General features: G+C 30.9%; 1 protein-coding gene across 1 annotated transcript in view; it reads left to right on the top strand.

Moving 5' to 3' along the window:
• Positions 1–18085, top strand: part of LOC119665450 (cyclic nucleotide-gated cation channel alpha-3-like) — a 210734-nt gene extending 192649 nt beyond the window's left edge. The window contains exons 13-14 of the mRNA XM_038074675.1: positions 11362–11578; positions 17912–18085. Coding sequence (XP_037930603.1) covers positions 11362–11578; positions 17912–18085 — 391 coding nt within the window. The remainder of the gene's footprint in view (positions 1–11361; positions 11579–17911) is intronic.
• Positions 18086–18853: the final 768 nt, after the last annotated feature.

Below are 18853 nucleotides of genomic sequence, written 5' to 3'. Positions count from 1 at the left end.
TACTCAGCCAAGAGTACGATGGACAGCAACTACCAGTCGCTTTCGCATCAAAAACTTTCACTAAGGGAGAAAGTAATAAATCTACTACGGAACAAGAGTTAACAGCAATTCATTGGGCAATCAACTATTTTAGACCGTACATATACGGAACACACTTCTTAGTAAAATCAGACCATAGACCACTTTCTTATCTGTTTTCAATGAAAAATCCTAATTCCAAGCTAACAAGAATCCGACTTGATTTAGAGGAATACGATTTCACAGTGGAGTTTCTCAGGGGGAAACAAAATACAGCAGCCGATGCTTTGTCTCGGATAACTATAAATGAATTGAAAGACCAAAATCACACAAATACAGCTATACTGAAAGTAACAACGAGAGCTGAAACAAGGAAGAATAAGCAAAAAGTCTGCGCAGGCACAAATTTAATAAGACCGACACATCAAAATAATGATAAGCCCAAAGTTTATGAAGTCGTTAGTAGTAACGACGTTAAAAAATGTGTAAAATTAAAATTATCATCCCACAATTGTTTCTTGAAGCATGGGAAAAGAATTTTAAAACACATATATGTTAATGATTTAATCACTAATGGAAATTTAGATCTAGGTCTGTTATTCCAAAGGCTTGATCAACAAGCCGGTGAATTAAAAATTAAACAGTTACAAATGGCAGCTTGCGAAAAGATTTTTAAATCTGTATCGCTAAATTCTTTTAAAGAAATGGGCAACAAAACATTAACAAATGTTCAAATAGTGCTATTACCACAGGTGACAAAAATAAACGAAAATAATAAGTCGGCAATTGAAGCTATTCTTCACCAATATCATGATGATCCAGCAGAAGGAGGTCATACTGGAATTACCAGAACACTGACTAAAATAAAACAAAGATTCTACTGGAAAAACATGACAAGAACTATTACCAAGTACGTAAAAAAGTGTCTAAGTTGTCAACTGGCCAAGACAACTAGACATACGAAAATGCCTTTAACGAAAGTGCAAACCCCTATGTCTCCATTTGACACTGTGTTAGTAGATACCATTGGTCCACTCCCAAAAACGGAGAACAACAATGAGTATGCAATCACATTAATATGTGACCTAACAAAATATTTGGTAACTATTCCAGTTCCAAATAAAAGTGCCAAGACTATAGCGAAAGCAATTTTCGAAAATTTTATTTTACAGTACGGACCCATGAAACGGTTTCTAACTGACATGGGTACAGAGTACAAAAATTCAATTATGAACGATTTATGTAAATATCTCAATATCGAGAATATTACATCAACATCCCACCATCATCAAACGCTAGGTACTGTAGAACGCAGTCACCGCACTTTTAATGAATATATAAGATCTTACATCTCTGTCAATAGAGATGATTGGGATGTTTGGATTAAATACTTCACGTATTGCTTTAACACAACACCATCGTTAGCACATGGATACTGTCCTTACGAACTCCTGTATGGACGTATTCCAAGAAAATTCTATGATTTCAATAGTGGTAATATAGATCCACTATACAATATAGATGATTATGCTAAGGAAAGCAAATACAGATTAGAAGTAGTTCATGAAAGAGCAAGAAAAATGCTCGATAAATCAAAATTAAAAAATAAAATTAGTTATGACAATAATGTACATAATTTCCAATTAGTAATAGGAGATAAAGTTTTATTAAAAAACGAAGTAGGTCATAAATTAGAAAATAAATATATAGGTCCATATTCAGTTAAAGATATGGAAATAGGTAATAATATAGTTATAGTAGATAGTAAAGGTAAAGCACAAAAAGTGCACAAAAATAGGTTAAAACGATATATTAATTAAAAAAAAAAAATAAATAATAAAATCCAAATAATATATATATATATAGTAATGAATGAATGAATGAATGAATGAATGTAGATATGTATAATGAAAATATATTTGTAATTAAATAAAAAAAAAAAAATTCTTTTATATGCAATATATAAGCAATATATTAATAATACATTAATATATACAATTATTAATAATTACATAAAATTTTGTTTAAAATTTTATTACATTATTTTTTTAAAACAGGAGGTGTAGCGTGCATAAGCATACACTATGTGAGTAAATAAGTATGCTGATATTTATTGTAACTTTATTGCATTCTTGCAATATGAGCCCCTACCGTCCGTTTGACGATAGTGTTTGGGCTGGCGTGTGAAGACGCCAATTCAGCAAATTCTCACAGTATGCTAATGCACACTGCTCCTCCAAATAAGAACTTTGTAAAAACATATTTTAATTAATAAAGTAAGTCTTAAAAGAGAACACGGTTTTTAAATTACTACAAAATAAAAAAAACCACCACCGATCGAATGTAGCTTTAAAAACACGTTTTGTAAGAATCAAAACAAAGCAGCGTTAACGTAAGAAAACAACAACTGCCAAAAATATTCGCCGTAAGAGAAGCTCAAAGAGAAGTTAAATGCACAAGCTGAGTACCGCACAAAACATGAAATAGAAAATCAGAACGGCAAAATTAAACAAGAATTACGTGAGATCAGCTGTAAATAAAATGATACGCTACACAAAAGCTCGGTCGAGTGTGTATATAAGACGCGCATTTTACTTATGCGAACACTTTGGTTTATAATTTCAAAGGCACATACACCTTGGAAGACCAAGTCAACTAAGCCCTAGAGGCACAAAGGCATAATAACTATTAAGACACGACAGGTGGTTTCACGTCGACTGGGTCCAAAATAGTTGCTAAAATTAAAATTCATAAGGATATTTTATATGAAAGACATATCTAAATCAAGGTATAATAATTATTAAGGCACGGCAGGTGGTTTCACGTCGACTGTGTCCAAAATAATTTCCAAAATTAATATATTTATAAGGATATTTTATATAAAAATATCCCAAGGAAGGAATAATTACTAGGAAATACTGAGACACGAAAGGTGGTATCACGTCGACTGTGTCGAAAGTAATTCTTTGTAATACGCAAAGGAGACCGACTATAACGAAAATCTCCAAACAAAGGCATAGTTGTAGTAAAATACTTGAACACGACAGATGGTCTCACGCCGACAGTATATAAAGTAATTCTACAAGATTCAGAATAAGCCCACTAATAAATCCTATACTCTTAGATAAAGTCAGAAGAATACAACACCAGGGACCTGAAGGAGAAAGTTCTACCAAGGACATTCAAGCACTGAAACTTCTCAAAAGACATCTTTATTTAATTATAAAATTTTTACCCTTTCGAAAAAAAAAATTACATATTCAAATTTTGTTTATATATACATATATATTTATTTTATTTTCTTTGAAACAAAAGGTTAATTTGTTTTCCTATATTAAATATAAATATAAAATTTATAAATTCCGAAGTAAAGCATTACGTAAACAAAGAATTTTGGTCACAATCTATAAATTTATTATGACGACTTTGGCGAGACTGAGCATACCTCAGCAAATAAGCAACGACTGCAAGAAAGGGTCGTTACAATTTTTACAAGTCATTTAAAAATAAATTTGCATTTTATATAACATAAATATAATAATTTACAATTCAACTTAAATCCAATCAACTTAAATTCATTTCAACAATTGTTGTGGAATATCTTCTTTTAATTATGTTACGTTATAATTATAGTCGAAAATTTCAAATTTTAATTCACTTTAGGATTTTATAACGTCACTCACCATTTTTAAAACCTCCATCGCATGTAGTGTTCCTTATTGCACGTTTTGTATTCTGCACCAAACGTGTACCGGCTGCGCCAATCAATGTTGTGTATTTGGTGAAAATGATGTTGCTTCCTCTCCAAAACAAACAATATACCCGCGGTCGATAATATTGAGGTCGCAGGGGACGTTGCTATAATAATCCTACCGAAAAACCCGTACAATAATACTCTCTTTTTATTCGACAAGAGCACAACGACTTAATTGATTTCAAATTATGTGCCAGCGCTACTACGCTTCACCACTTTACAATTTTTACACTTTCAGTTCAAATTTTGAACTCATATTATATACCTAAACTTGATGCAAAAATCCAATATATGACCTTAGAATTACCACAGTTACCTCATTGGGCTTTTCCCTTAGTTCCATAATTTACTTTGCTAAATTCGTAAAGTTTTTATTATTACAAGAATGCTCTACATATTTTTGCAATTCTTCCGTATTTACAATTTCAAAGTCACTTACATCATGACATCAGTTATTAACCAAATACCAAAAATCAGCATTTCTTATCGTCGAACTGACGGTCTGATGCTTTGGTCTAGTCAACAACTGCCCAGATGCAAACAACCTTGCCTATTTTTAGAAAAATATACGATCAACTAAGATCGTACACAATAAAAATACTACAAATATTCCACGGAAAAACTGAGAAAACGTAAAGTAAAATAAAATAATTATTTAACTCATAACACACCAAAGACCGATCTGCTATCTTAACAGCTAACAAAATACTGCAAGGTACTGTTATACAGAAGAAGGTGTAGAAGGTGAATTTATGGAATGATTATCGCAATTTGGAATGCAAAAAAGCAATCAGTAGCTCAAGTTAGTTATTTTCTTTAGATCTCGATGTTCTCACACCTGCCCACTTTCTAATTGGTGCTCCATTGTCATCTATCATTGAGCCTGACATAACAATTTTGAATTTTAAACGACTTAATCACTGGCACCGGATTTCACACATACAACAAGTTTTTTGGAAACGTTGGAGCACTGAGGATCTTACATTGCTACAGGAGCGAATAAAATGGCGAAGCTCTTCTCCAAATGTGTCTCTCGGTGCAATAGTGCTTTTAAAGGATGATAATCTCCCACCACTGCGCTGGTTACTCGGTAGAGTTATTGAAATTATACCTGGTCTTGATGGTTTCGTACGTGTTGTAGTAGTGCGTACAAAAAATGGTGTTTTCAGACGTTCAGATCTCTCTTGGAACGCGACCGTTCCAAGGGGGGGGGGGGGGGGGGGGTGAATGTTCGTGAAATGATTGTCATTAATTTATATAACAAACTAACTTAATTTTTTTTAATACTTTATTTTTTTTGGTTACACATGGCAACCCTATAATTGTATGAATTATGTTTTTAAATTCAGAAAAGAATTATTATTATTTTGAAATTTGATCGAGTTGGTTGTTTTCTATTTATTGTGTGCTCATACATTTTGTTTCATAGTGGCTTCAAAAATGCTAGAAGTCCCAACAGGAGGTTTTTCGAACAGTAGTGAATTGTAATAACAAAATTTTGTTATTTTTAATTAACTGAATTATTGGCTGACCATACAACTGTATCGTGTAATGATCGGTATCTCATCATAAGTGGTCTTTTAAAATTATTTCTTATATTTATGACCAAGTGTTCATTGACCAAGTGACCCAAAGACTTTCTTAAATTATATATTCTAAATTGGAGTTTCTGTTAATTAGCTCTGAGATTTCATTAACAATATCACCTCCTATGTTATATAAGAACATATCGTACCTATTGGTAATCTTAAAATTTTAGTACTATTCATTTTTAGAAGCATTATTTATTACATGATATAATATTATTTTTTCTTGTATATAGACCCTCATCTAGAAACGTAGTACAAATAAAGTCATGCTAATTTCACTCTATGATTTACTCACTTAAAAATAATGAATTTTGTTTTTCTGGTACTCTACTCTACTTTATAAATGAAATTTTGTTTTGTTTCCAAATATGGTATTTAGTCATTGTAAATTGTATAAAGTAGACTTAAGAATAAAATTCAATGTTTTATGCTTTTCAAATACTTATTAATCAAAAAATATATCTGAATTATTACTGTTATATATATAATTAATATATATATTTATAATATTATAAGTTACAGTGTATGTTAAACGATATACTCAAAATGTTTAGTTCGTAAGCTTTTGTAAAATTATAATAAAGTTAGTCTGTAATACAACTCGAAACCGCGTGCTTCTTTTGATAAAGAAACCACATAACTGGCGATGAGAGAAAAAAATAAAATTTTTTTTTGAACATTAGATTTGTGTAAATATACAAACTGTTTTTAAATTTTTAAAACAAAAACAAAAAAAAAAAAAGAAACATATATTTCTTGAACATTAAATATGTGTATATATACAAATTGATATAAAATCAAATAATAATATAAAAAAAACGTGATCGGTGAGCATCCATTTTTTTTCAAAAAAGCTTTGTGACGCTTCTGATTTTGTCATTAAATAAAACACAAAAAAAAAATATATATATATATAAACTGTTAAAAATTAATAATTATATATTATAAATTAAAATTCAAAAAAAAAATTAGTACGGATAACGAAAACGTGGTAGACACAAAATTAATGTATATCATCCAATTGAACACGTGCCGGAATTTAATCCATGCAGCGAATTGTGGGATTTGTGGTAGGAAAAGTTAGAAATTTACTTTTGCGAGATAAATTGCATCAGTGATAACACAAAAAAAGCTCTTCTCTTAAAATCTATTGGATCGGGGCCATATGCTGTTCTCCATAATATATGCAGTCCAAGTAAACCAGTTACAAAGTCTTACAAAGAGCTTTGTAATATAATGGATAAACATTACACGTCTCCCACAATCATATTCAAAGAGAGAGAAAAAATTTCACACTGCAGTAACAAGTGAAAATGAATCAATTTCCGAGTGGTTTGCTAGAACAAAACAATTAGCGTTGAATTGCAAATTCGGTGAGCAACTTGAGTCTTTTATTTTGGATCGTTTTATTGTTGGATTATCAGGAACAATTTTTGAGCGACTTTGCGAAGAAGACGAAAAGCTTTCGCTAGATGAAGCACTACCTAAAGCACTCATTATGGAAGTGAAGCAAAAAACAAGTAATGACTACAGTGAAATTAATATTGTGAAAAATAAAACAATATATAAGAGCAGCGATAAGTATGCCAGCAGTTATAAAAATTGTAGTAAAAATTCAGCTTGTAATCATTGTGGCTGGCGTAATCATGATTCAAAAGTTTGCAGATTTAAAAATTCTAAATGCCATCACTGTGGAAAAATTGGACACCTAGCATCAGTGTGCAGGAATGTAAAAATCAATAAAAATAAAAAATTAGTTTTTATCTGTAAAAAAATCTAAAAAATTTGTTAATATAAATAATAATGATCCGAAATTTTCCATTTACAATGTAACATCTGAAATTTGAAGTGCTGATGAGTTTAAAGTTCCAGTGACTGTCGATGGATTATGTCACATAATTTATGTGTGAAGTTGGATGTGTGATACGGGAGCATCTTGCAGTTTAGCATCTTTATCGTGGCTACAAAAATTTAAAAAACAAGTAAGTCTAACTCCAGTAAGTAACTAACTCCAGTCTAACTCCACTTTGCTTACAAAATGATTCCACTTTATAGGCTATTACCAAAAAATACTAAATTAGGTTGGTCTGAACAATGTCAAGATGCGTACGAATGCATAAAAAAAGATATCACATCAGACCAAGTACTTACACATTTCAACCCAGAATTATCAATTATACTAACAACAGATGCTTCGAATAGTGCGGTTGCACGAGTTCTTTCTCATGAATTTTCAAAGAATGATTGCAAACCAATTGCCTTTGTTTCAAGAGCTTTATCTAAGTGTGAACAAAATTACAGCACTCTTAAAAAGAAAGCGTTAGCTATAATTTTTTGTGTTTCAAAGTTAAAACAGTATTTGCTTGGCAATAATTTTATATTGCGAACCACTCATTTGAATTTTCAATGAAAATAAAGGTTTACCTATCATGGCAGCAGCAAGAATGCAAAAATGGGCTTTTATTATGACTGGTTTTAACTATAAAATAGAGTATGTTAAAGGACATTTAAATCATGCTGATAATCTTTCACGTATTCCGCAGATTCATTACGATGAAACTATGAAAGACAACCATGACGACGATAAAAGCTATATATATAGTATTCAAGAACAATCTCTGAATTTTAAAAATATAGCACAACAAACTAGACTCGATCCAATTCTTTCAAAATAATCTGATGCTGTTTTAAATGGAACAATTAACAATTTAAAAGGAAATCAGTTTACGTCATTTACTACCAAGAGTATAGAATTAACAGTTGATCGTGGATGTCTACTTTGGGGGTATAGAATTGTTATTCCTCAAAAACTTAGACAGAGTGTTTTACACAAATTACATGAATCTCATTTAGGAGTTGTCAAAACCAAATCTATAGCTAGATCTTATGTCTGGTGGCCAAATATAAATGTTGATGTAGAAAATTTGATCAAAACTTGCATTCCATGTCAAGAACTTTTAGCAAGCCCAGAAAAGAGCACTTTAATACCGTGGACTCCAACTGATACTGTATGGAACAGAGTTCATATAGACTTTGCAGGGTTTTATTTATTTGTAATAATTGATTCTTTTTCTAAATGGGTTGAAGTATATCAAACCAGAAACATATCTTCAAGTTTTGTAATATCAAAATTAAGAGAATTATTTTGTCGTTTTGGAATTGTAAATACAATTGTGAGTGATAATGGTAGACAATTCACTTCAGAAGAATTTAAAGTTTTCACCACAAAGAACAATATAAATCATATTTTGACCGCATCTGGTCATCCTTCAACCAATGGACAGATTGAAAATTTTGTAAAAACACTAAAAAAAGTCTTTATGTGCAAATTTGCGTAATCAAAATGAAGCAAATTTTGAAATTGTAATACGAGAAATACGAGCAGGTGCTACACTGGGTCCAATATTCTGGACAACAATCCTTCAGTGACTGAGAATATCATGGAAACTCACACACCACTTGAAAATTCAGTAAGTAATAATAATGAAAATATTTTAATTGATAATAATGACGTAACTTAAGACCACGAAAGAATGGTAAAGTAACTAAAGAATAATAAATTTAATTTAATAAGATATTTTGAATTACATTATGACATATTTTGAATTATTTGAATTTTTGAAGTTACTTGAATTACATATTTTGATTTATGGAATTTATTCTAATTTTAGTTGAATTGTAATTATAAGTAATGTTTTATTTATAAAGTTATAATTTTAAATTTTCTTATTTAATGTTATATTTAATTTAAATAAATAGCTCATTTAGGAGGAGAATGTGATATATATAATTAATATATATATTTATAATATTATAAGTGACAGTGTATGTAACACGATATACTCAAAATGTTTAGTTCGTAAGCTTTTGTAAAATTATAATAAAGTTAGTCTGTAATACAACTCGAAAGCGCGTGCTTCTTTTGGTAAAGACACCACAATTACATATGTATTGTATTATGTAAAGAAACAAAACTTACTTGCGTCATTGTCTACGATCAATGTAATATTGTTTATTTTCATAGAAAATTTTAAAGCAATTTTCTACATAACCACTTAAATGGCCTTTCCTTTTTCAAATCATCGTAAGCGGTAGCTTTTGTAATGAACATTGAATTCTCTGATGGACGGAGAAAGTTTCTGGCAAATGAAATTCTTGAAGTGTAACTGAGGCATCGGATTTGTGTTAGTAGAAGCAGCGACAAAGCAATTTAGTTTCCAAGCGTTTACAACAGCGCTATCCAAACACTGAACCCATAATAGCCACCACCACTTTTTGCTTTTATTCCCAATATGACAGTTAGCAACTCTATTGTCACATAAATCAGCGCCGCCCATGTGTCGGTTGTAGCTGTTGACAACTTGGGGCTGTGGGACACCAACCTTTTTTTTTCTTTCTGCTATAGTGTTGCACATTTACTATGGGTTCAACGGAATCATACAGCATGTTGCAATGAATACTCACAATGGCTCAATAAGTCCTTTACAAATGCACCGATTCTCAATTGTTTGTTATATTTGTCAATTGCACTGGAGTATGGCAGAAACTGAAAGATATACCCACTATCCAAAGAAAGGGTTCATAGCTTATAACCGAAACCTATTGGTTTTACAAGTTCCAATATGAATAGCTGTGACTCAGACATTTCTACAAGATCACCATATTCTTGTGCATTTGATTCGTATACAACTTCAATAGTACCTAAATACCATCTCACAATTAGACAAACGGAATTCAAAAAAGGAGAAAAAAGTTTTAAAGTCGCATGTAATTTTTGTTGATATTTCATCATCGTCAATCATTTCATTGTCCGATTCACCAGCAACATTGTCAGGTGGCAAACATTATTGTTCAATAAGTAGCGGAGTGTCACTTGACACTAATGAGTCATCTTCGTTCCAATTGTCAATAATATGCAATAGTTCCTGATTTCTTAGATATCTTAGGCACGACATTATAATTTTATTTACAGTTAGAAATTGACGTCAAAACAAATGGAAGCCCTATATAAAATAATCAAATTCAGACTAACTCAACCAGCAATCAAATCTCAAAATAGACCTATTATTATTATACATAGTAAAAAACACAAGTTTAAGTAAATCAGAAGACTATGATATTTATTAGAGAGATTAGTCTCATTTTATTTTATTACTTAACGACAAATACTTATAATGCATTGTTTTATCATTATAGTATTATGGGACCCAGCGTGTGGTTCACCACACGCCTTTTTTCGCCGTCTGGTGGCAAGTAACTGTTACTAAGGCGCCGGTAAAAATTACGAAAATTATATTTGGACTTTTGGGAACACATGTTATAACAAATTTATTAGTTTTTATTTCTATTTATTTTAATTTTCATTTGATTAAAAGAGGCATTTTTTTGGACACTTTTTATTTCGAACTAGGTAAACTCATGAACAGGTGAAAACTGTTCGAAATCTGTATTTTTATATTATTAAGATATCAAAATAAGTAACAAAAATAAAAAACATTGGATTAATTACTAATATAAATATTTTTAAATAATTTTTAAAGTTAGCCATGTGGTGTACCACACGGAGGTACAAAATGGGTTAATAAATATAGCTCACTTTACAAGAAGTTGCAAAATGTGATATTTCACCCCTTACTGTTTAAAATGTCTAAGACATGTATAAAAAATGTACTAAAAAAAACTGGTAATCATGTCATGGTATTGAATATCAAATAGGTTGCAGATCGATAATGTTTATATTGAAAAATTAATCCTTATGTACCGTAATATCTGAGATATTCCTTTATTATTATTCTTAATTACGAAACACGTTTACCGCTTCTTATGTCTAGAAGCCAACTGCCCCATGAACGACTAAGCAAAAAGCAGTGCACAATTAACAGTGTTGCCTTGTGCACTTTTCGGTAATGTATTTATTAAGTACTCTACATGTACAAAAATATTTTTATAGTTTGACATGTAATGTCTTATTTACTTCATTGTGTTTCGTTCTTGGTACAGAGCATCTCATCGAAATGGTTCATCTATGGAACTGCAACCTCTCCAAAATACTACACCTAACAATGAAAAATCTGTGCTAAGAAGAATGTCTAGAGTTTGTTCCGATGAACACGATGATGTTATACCAGAGAGCGATGAATACCATGATAATACATCCAGCCCAATTGGTGCAGGCTTGCCGCTCTTACAAAGACTTAGACTACTTAAGGAAAAGCAGGTAAGAAAGCTTATATACTTCGCACTATAAAACAAATAAACGAAATGATTTTTGGTACGAGAAATAAAAACATTTGATTGGATGGAAGATTCAAAAAATTTTCCAGAAAAAATTTTTAAGCATAAAGACCTCAATACTTTAAAGTCCATTTTTTCAAACAGTTTGTCATAAAATGTTTAAGCTAAATTTGTTATATAAGTATATTCTATATATTATAGTAAGTGAAATATTGTTATATAACATAAGTATAGAAATTAAGATGCTTCGTAATTAATTTTATCATTTCTGCACAAGTTGTTGTTGTTTTAAAAAATATGCTTTCCGTGTTTCACCCGAAATTTTTACTTATTCACTTATTTGGTCATAATAATCTAACACAGAACTTTGGCCTAACGCAGAATATCTCTCCAGGCACTCCAGTTGCGTGCAAATCACTGAAGATTTCTGCAGTCTCGTATTTCAAGTCCGGCAAGTGCTCCTTGTTCTGGGTCATTCTGCCGGAGTCATGGTCTATCTCTACCCTTATTTTCAAGCTACTGCTTTAAATACCTTTTTGTCTGGAGCGTGTTCACCCATTTTCACGACATGACAAAGGTCCTGTATATTAATTCGCTTAAGTTTATCACTGACAAGGCTCAATCAGTGAGTAAGCAAGTGGATTCAACCTTTTACACAGTACAGTTGAAACGACCTTGTTCGCGGCAGGTATAAAGCTAATTTCGCGATAGTTGGTGTAAATCGTTAAGACGCCTTTTTTGATAAACATTACTGTCTTATATTTATTAAAGCCTAACCCTACTCAGCAGAGGCGAGGCGTCGAATGGTTCAGAGTGTTCACTGAACACCTTAACAAAGCTTCCTTTTTAAATTTTTTTTTATTAGGTAAATAATCTCGCTATATTGCTACTTAACATTTTTTATAATAGCTTTTCCAAACAGATTAACGTAAACACAAAACGTAGAATACAAACAAAATCACACATGTGTTAGTTACACCCAACATTACTTACAATTAATAAAAGAGAAAACACATTCCTCTTAAAATATACTAAGGTTCAAAATTAAAACTGCACCGCGTTGCTTACAAAGCATGCAAATGAAATAACATTCACATTGGGACTATGTTCAATATTGAATACACAACACAAAACATACAAACAAATATATGTACGTAAAATAATCTTAACTCTTAAATTAATGCGTGCAAGCAGTTCAATAAAAAAAGTGCACTTCCAATGTTATGCAAAGTAAATACAAAAGAGAAAAGAAATAACTGAGCGAAAATCGCTTTACATTTGACGAGAGGATCATTCCACTAAACTGAACCAAAAGTTTATAGAAAGCGTGCAAATACAATCAAAGTCACGGTTGCTGTTTTATATGGGGAAATGGTTCAGTATAAAAACTGAACCGGGCATTGTAAATACAAAGTAAAAGAGTAAATGAATGCATGAGAGTTTCTTACTCTTATATAGAGGTTGGAAATAAATCAATAACAAAGTCATTATTGCAATTTAATACTAGCAAATGGTAAAAGTAAAGAAAAAAATTAAAGAAATTTGAAGTGAAAAATAATATTTAGAAATGAATTAATGTGTGATTAAAGATTTGATTCAAATATCTTTTTTTTAACGATCTTCTGAAAAAAAGATTTTAATTCATAAAATGAATAAACCAACTCCAGATATGAAGAATTTGATACCTGTTGTAAAAATGTCGAAATCTATGGTAAGTCGTCGTTTTCCTACAGCTATAGCTTTATGGTAAATAAAAACCAGTGGATCACAGGCTGCGAACATTTAAATAAATTGTTTTATTGGTCTTGTACGCTATTTGCTTGTGGAAAGGACAAAACTTAGAAGTAGGGGGAATACGTTATAGTTGGAATTCTGTTTTGATTAAATTGTGAACACCTTGCCAAAAAGCTGACGCCTCGCTACTGCTACTCAGTAATTACTTCATGTGTCTGGACTGTGAAATAAAAAGCTTCTCACCTTCTAAATTGAATACATCACTAAAAGGGGTAATAAGCCTTTTAAAGACTGTTTCTTTTCTAAACTTTTCTAAATATTATTATACCATAACATACCATATCCGCACTAGGTTAGAGTGTTATTTTAGCGATAGTATGCACCAATCAGGAAGCATGTTATTAGTGTATTGTATTAAAAACCTCAGACATGTGATCCAGTCCTGTAAAACTCACAGCCGCGAGTATTTTTGTCAAATTCTCAAGCGAACCGGGCAGTTACACAGCAGTTGCACCAGAGTTTCCTTTCTATTCTACTCATTGCATTTCCTACAGGCGTTACTGTGAATTAAGTTTAGTTTGTGCACGTCTGGTGCGACCAAACAGTGACCTGCCAATACACCAATTAATGTTCTGCAATTCTTCGACTTAACGATATAACTTCTTCATTGTACTGTGCTTCTTTCATTTGCACACATACCAAACTATGATAACACATAGTATTAATATACTTAGTCTAAGTGCTAAGTACTCGATGATCTCCAGATGAACCGCTTTGGTAAAAAAACAGCAAAATACCGCAATGTAGGCCTTGCATGGTTTTTTTCCAAGGATTTTGTAATAAATCCATACTGGTCCCAAGAAATCTACTCCTGAATTGAAAAATGGTCTGGTTGGAGAAACTCTATTCTTTGGTGGGTTACCCATTATTTGTTTTAACATTTGAAGTTGTGCTGTTGTACAACAGCTCTGGCCATGCAGTTTCCTTTAATTGGCCAGAATGTTTGCCTGGGCTGTACCAGCAATTCTTGAGGCCCACAATGGATATTTTCTTAATGTATGTGTTCCATAATTAGTTTTCCGAAGGAGTCATTGTATGGCAAAATCATTGGATGTTTCTGATTGTACAGAATATTTGATTCTGAGATTCATTCTCCTACTCTTATGATATTGTTTTTGTCTAGAAATGGTGCAGAAATTTAATATGTTGATCAGAAAATTATTTTTGGTTAATCTACCGATAACTGTTTCTTTATTTTCCTTGTGGAAAATTGAATCGCTGATATTGAACACTCATCTAATTAAGTTAATTAACGTTAATTAACGCTTATAAACTACTGCTTTATTTGGAAACACAAGTTCAACGAATTGAAAGTCAACTTTTGAGGTCGCCCATTTTTTATTTTGAAAGCTATTCTTTTTATAGAAACATTTATTGTGCATAGTTTAAATTAAATGAAGTCAGAAACAAAATTTGTAACAGAAAATTAACGCATGACGAACTTATGTATACAAATGGAGAGACAAATAAAACATGCTTTAATATTTTTAAATAACGTTTGCCAGAACCGACAAAGATCATGATTTTCAATTAAAATCATTCAACAATATAAGAGGCGTATAATATTATCTAGTTCTGGTAACGCAAATTTCTGCAATAATTTTAATCAAAACAGAGATTATAACCTAAATTATTTTAACAGAAACTACACAAATAGTTTCAATAACAATAACAACAGTAGAACATTATATAACCCTCCTAGAAATTATAATAGTACTAATTATACTAATAATAATAATGAAGAAACTGTGCAAAATACAAATGATACAAGGCAAACTAGAACATCAAATCAGTCGAGCAACTTCGACCCAATCCCAATGCAAATTGGCAATTTTAATGTAAATTTTCGAGTGGCAGGTCCAGAATCTACTCTAAATAAAGATCGAAACAAATTAAGAAGCCTTTATTTTTTAATCTATACATGCTGAAAATGAAAGGAAAATGTCCAACTTAATATTAAAGCTTTCGGCAAAGAAATTGTTATTCATAGGTTATGTAGATTTCCCATTTTTGACGACTTTAATGCAAAAAACTATTACGAGTATTGCTCATTCCTTAAATGCGACATGTAAAACAAGTTTAATGGCATAATGGGAAATAATATTTTATTTACTAATATATTAGAATACGCATTTGACAAAATTAAAACTGATCACTTAAATAAAAAAAAATCACAAATACTTAAGTCAGTTATTGTTAAAATTTATAAAGTTTTTGACAATGGCATTAATGGCAAATTCTCTTTTACGAATGAAATACTTCCAGAAATGGAAGATTAAAATAAACATCGACAAAACTCAGACTATATTCATAACACGAAAAAGAAGGCAGCATCCTCCAGGAGTGAGCGTCGGTTGCACGGAGATACGGCGGGAGGAAAGCATAAAATATCTAGGGATCATTTTTGACAAACGGCTTAATTGGTATAAACATATGAAAAAATCAAACGGAATAGTTGCTCTAAAATTTTACGTCTCTTTAAGCCGCTGTTTAATAATAATCGATTCAACCTTAAAAATAGAAAGTTATTATATACTCAAATAATCAGGCCAGCACTATTGTACGGATGTGTAACATACAGCAAAGCCTCAAATACTGACATAAAGCAATTACAGATAGCACAAAATCTGGCTTTAAGAAGACTAATTAAGATTCCGTGGTATATTAGAACAACAGACAAGCAAAGAGATCTAAGAATTGGAGCAGTGAAAAAATATATCAAGGACAGAGCCCTAAAATTATTCACAAAATTTGATACGTTGCCCAACCCTGCCCTAACAAGTCTTAAGTCCACCTCAGGACGCACAGGAAGATATGCTGATCTACGGTCTGTCATCAGTTAGAAGATAAATAAATGATAATGATTCTATTATAGTTAAAGTTTAGTGTGGGGCAGGGACAAGCCCCCAGCCACAAAACAGTAAAAGAGTGCGCAATAGCACTAACTCAAATCACAACAACAACAACAACAAATGAAATCAAGCACAAAATAATAACAAAAAATGATGTACCAATTTACTCAAAAGCATACAGATACTCTCTAATATATAAAAATGAAATTGATAAACAAATAAAAGAAATATTGGATCAGATAATAATATAAAAATCGCATAGACCATATAATAGTCCTATTTGAATAGTGCCTAATAAAAATTAATGCAATAAGAAAAAATGGCGTATAGTCATTGACTATCGTAAACTTAACGATTCCAAATATGGACGACATATTTGACAAATTAGGAGATTGTAAGTTTTTCTCAACATTGAATCTAACAAAAGGATTTCACCAGATTGAAATGTATCCAGATGATATATCAAAAACTGCATTCTCAACTTCGAATGGGCACTACGAGATCTTCCGTATGTCATTTGGCCTTCCAAGCGCTCTTTTCACATTTCAAAGATTAATGAATCGTAATTCATGAATAAGTTAATGAATGAACAGGACAATTCATGATTAATGAATTGTCCTGTTTATGATATAATCATATTTTCTTCAAATGTAGAGGAACATTTTGACTCACTAATAAAATCCTAAATTGCCTTGCTAAATAAAATCTGAAAGTTCACTTAAATAAGTGCACATTTTTAGTTCAAGAGACAGAATATTTAGGACATTTAACCCCATTAAAGTTAATGCCATAAACGGGATTGAACTACCCAAACTGATATTAAGTAATTCTAGGTATAACAGGTTTCTTTAGAAAATTCATAAAAGATTATGCGAAAATAGCATATTCGCTAATCAAATATTTAAAAAATATACTAAAATTAATATAAAAGATCGGGAATACAAAGGCGTATTCAAAAAACTCAAAAGTCTTCTTAAATCTGACCCTATTCCCGTTTCACCCGATTTCAATAAAAAATTTACCCTTATTACAGATGCGAGTAACCTTGCGCTTCGTGCAATACTCATGCAAAATAGTAACGGAATTTATTATGCTAGTCGTACACTAAAACTCAATTAACAAAATAATAATATAATTGAGAAAGAGCTCTTAGGAATTGTTTGGACAACAAAACATTTTTGCCCATATATGTTTGGTCCCAAGTTTTTAATTCAGACAAATCATTGACCACTTATTTGGATTAGCAATTTGAAAAAACCGAATTCTAAGTTACGCAGATGAAAATTGAACTCAATGAATATGATTTTGACATATCACACATCAAAGTAAAAGATAATGTCGTACCAGGTGGACTCAGTAGACATGTAAAAGAGAAAAGTATAAATGAATTATATATAAACATAAATGATCTGTTTACTGATACTTTTCAAAAAAGCCACTCAATTTATTTAAAAGACAAATATTTTTGCAGAAATCCAAAATGGAGTAGCTTGAAACAAAAATTTTATACAAAAAGAAAACGAGAAAAATAATTGGGGTTCACGAAATAGTATCCTTCTACAAATAATGCAAGATAAATGCCTGAAAAAAGATTACTTGTTGTATACTGTTTTGATAATCAATCATATTTTTAATATCAAGAAATATACTCAAAATATTTTGCAAATAAGTTACAAGTATTAAAATCGAACGTATTACTGGAAGATGTTACTGATAGAGGTAAATTACTTAATATAATCGAAGAAAAGCATGCTAAAAATAATCATAGAGGTATTAATGAAATATTTTCAGAGCTGAAACAAAAGTATTACTACCCTGATTTTCTAAAAACAATACAAAAATAAATCAATAACTGCGATATATATACATATGTAATCTTTTCAAATATGATAGACAGCCACTAAAACATAGACTTAATATAACAAAAACCTCATGTTGTCACAAATAAATCGCTCATTTTGATATTTGGTATCCGTAAAAAAATGTCATGTACTTAACCAGTATTGATAAGCTCACAAAGTATGCACCAGCGCTATTAGAAGGGATCAAAATGCAAATTCAATATTTAGGTAAACCTAAAAATGTAGTCACAATAATGCACTAGATGAACTAGAATTATTTAAAGAAAGCAACATATCTTTTAGATTTACTACCGTGTAAAAAAAATCAGGTAATAGTGACATAGAGAGGTTACATCTCCAAATGAATAAACCTAAGATTACATTGAAAATGCAAGGAATATAAAATATATTTAAACAAATAAATAATACACTCACCTTATTTATTATTTATATTAATACTTTTAATATTTGTAATCTTAATTAATAAATATAAATATTAAACACCGGCACTACTGACACTGAGTAATAGAAAGCACATTGAAAATATATAAACAAAACAAGAAATGTCAAAAGAGCTTTTGTGCAAAGAACTTTGTGCAAAAATTGACACGCACGCAAATTATTAAAAGAATTGCGACGAAAGCAAAAAACAGCAACGTTGTCAAATATGCAAACTAGTTGAAGCAATGTATGCGCAACAGGAAAAGCTTCGCGCGATTTAGTATAAATAAGCGTTCGTATTAGAAGAAAAATCACTTGTTGGGAAACTCT

Source organism: Teleopsis dalmanni, chromosome 1 (assembly GCF_002237135.1).
Source record: "Teleopsis dalmanni isolate 2A chromosome 1, ASM223713v2, whole genome shotgun sequence".
Taxonomy (NCBI): Eukaryota; Metazoa; Arthropoda; class Insecta; order Diptera; family Diopsidae; genus Teleopsis; species Teleopsis dalmanni.
This window is presented reverse-complemented; position numbering and strand designations above follow the sequence as displayed.